At 44.2% G+C, this 1,565-nt stretch overlaps 1 protein-coding gene across 1 annotated transcript; it reads left to right on the top strand.

The window, feature by feature from the left end:
- Positions 1–814: 814 nt before the first annotated feature.
- On the top strand, positions 815–1,453 carry FIBRA_09335 (uncharacterized protein; the record flags this gene model as incomplete). The annotated part of the gene is made up of 1 exon (XM_012321647.1): positions 815–1,453. The coding sequence occupies one exon, from the start codon at positions 815–817 to the stop codon at positions 1,451–1,453; it is 639 nt and encodes a 212-aa protein (XP_012177037.1).
- Positions 1,454–1,565: the final 112 nt, after the last annotated feature.

The raw sequence follows: 1,565 nt of genomic DNA on the forward strand, positions 1-1,565 counted from the left end.
GGGCGATTAGTTAAGGAGATATTAAGAGAAAGTGATCACGTGGAGTTGGGCAGAGATAGTGTTATTTGGAATAACACGCTCTGAAAATTTTATCTAGTATTCAATCGGACATCAGTAGTAAACCAAGGATGCTTACTACGAAACTATACTACATCCCAATTAAAACATGTCGACATCTTCTACACCCATACCAATAGCTGGAATTGAACCAGACCTTTCTTGGTATCTATTAAACCCTCAAATTGATGAGAGAGTAATAGCAAGATACTATCCTGGAGAAAACAATGAAGTTACTAGGAGAGCATGGAAGGAGATACTCGAATCTACCACCATATTGCTTCAACTAGAAATTCAAAGAGTTTTCAAGGATGTATTCACGCAGACAGGACATTTGGAGCGAAGGGTTTCAGAACAACAAGCTGAAATCACGGCTGCCGATGGTCGCCTAGCTGCAGTAGAAAATGTGAATGTACAATTGAGGGCAGATTATAACTTGCTCGTAGAGCAGTTAAATAAACATGTAGAACAAGTGGCACAACAGCCCGCGACACAAATGTCGCAGGAACAAGAAGAAAGAAGGTTCAGGATTGCACAACCAGGAAGGTTCGCAAACAACTCAAAGGAACAGACCTTTGAACAATTCGTTGAAAAACTGGCCATATGGTACGCACACCAGAGGGTGACTTTGGACAGAGACCGAATCACCGGTGTACTTGCTTTGTTGGAAGGCCATGCCCACGTAGTGGCCGGAAACTATTATCGCATGGTTAAAGACTCCAAAGATTTGGGGAAATATGAAGATTTCCTACACTAAATGCGGAGAGCCTTTACCACGACGGATCAAGAAGAGGATGTGCGTCAAGAGTTCTTGGGAATGCTCAAGAAATATGACAAGGTTTTGGCAGGAGACACTTCCAAGTTCATTGGAGAGTTCAGGGGTCTGGCAGACCTCGTGAATTCAACTGATGGTGAATTAATCCTAGCAATCAGAGATCAATTGCACAGAGAGATTAAGAATGTCCTTGCGGCCAGAGGAAGTTCCCAGTGGCCCAAGAAATGGTCGGAGTACTGTGATTATGTACTCGACATTTGCAAAGACATGGGGATTCACCAGTCAGTATCTTCAATAGGACCTGCACCTAAAGATCCGAACACCATGGAGGTGGATAATACATCCAAGCAGAAGCAGTCTGGCTTGAGACAGACTCAACAGCAAAGGAGCACTCCTGATCCAAAGAAGCGACAGGAGGGCAATGCTTTGAGTATGCAAGAAGCACAGAAAAGAGGCGTATGTTACATTTGTGGCAAGCTGGGACATTGGGGCAAGCAGTGCCCTAGTAAGAAAACAGGAGACTCTGCGGCTAGGCCCGCAGCAGCAAACACGGCTTCTAGTACTGGAGGCAATAAAGGGAAATCACCAGATTTCTCTAAGCCTCAGTTTAGAAGAATTTGACAAATTGAATTATCTAGCAATAATGATTCAGACGTAGAAATTCAAGTTGTGCGAGAATCAAGGGGAACTGGCAACCCTCAGAAACCAGTAAAGGCCATTGAAGCGGCAGCCG

The sequence above is a fragment of the Fibroporia radiculosa genome (genome assembly GCF_000313525.1).
Source record: "Fibroporia radiculosa TFFH 294 genomic supercontigs, scaffold29087, whole genome shotgun sequence".
Lineage (NCBI taxonomy): Eukaryota > Fungi > Basidiomycota > Agaricomycetes > Polyporales > Fibroporiaceae > Fibroporia > Fibroporia radiculosa.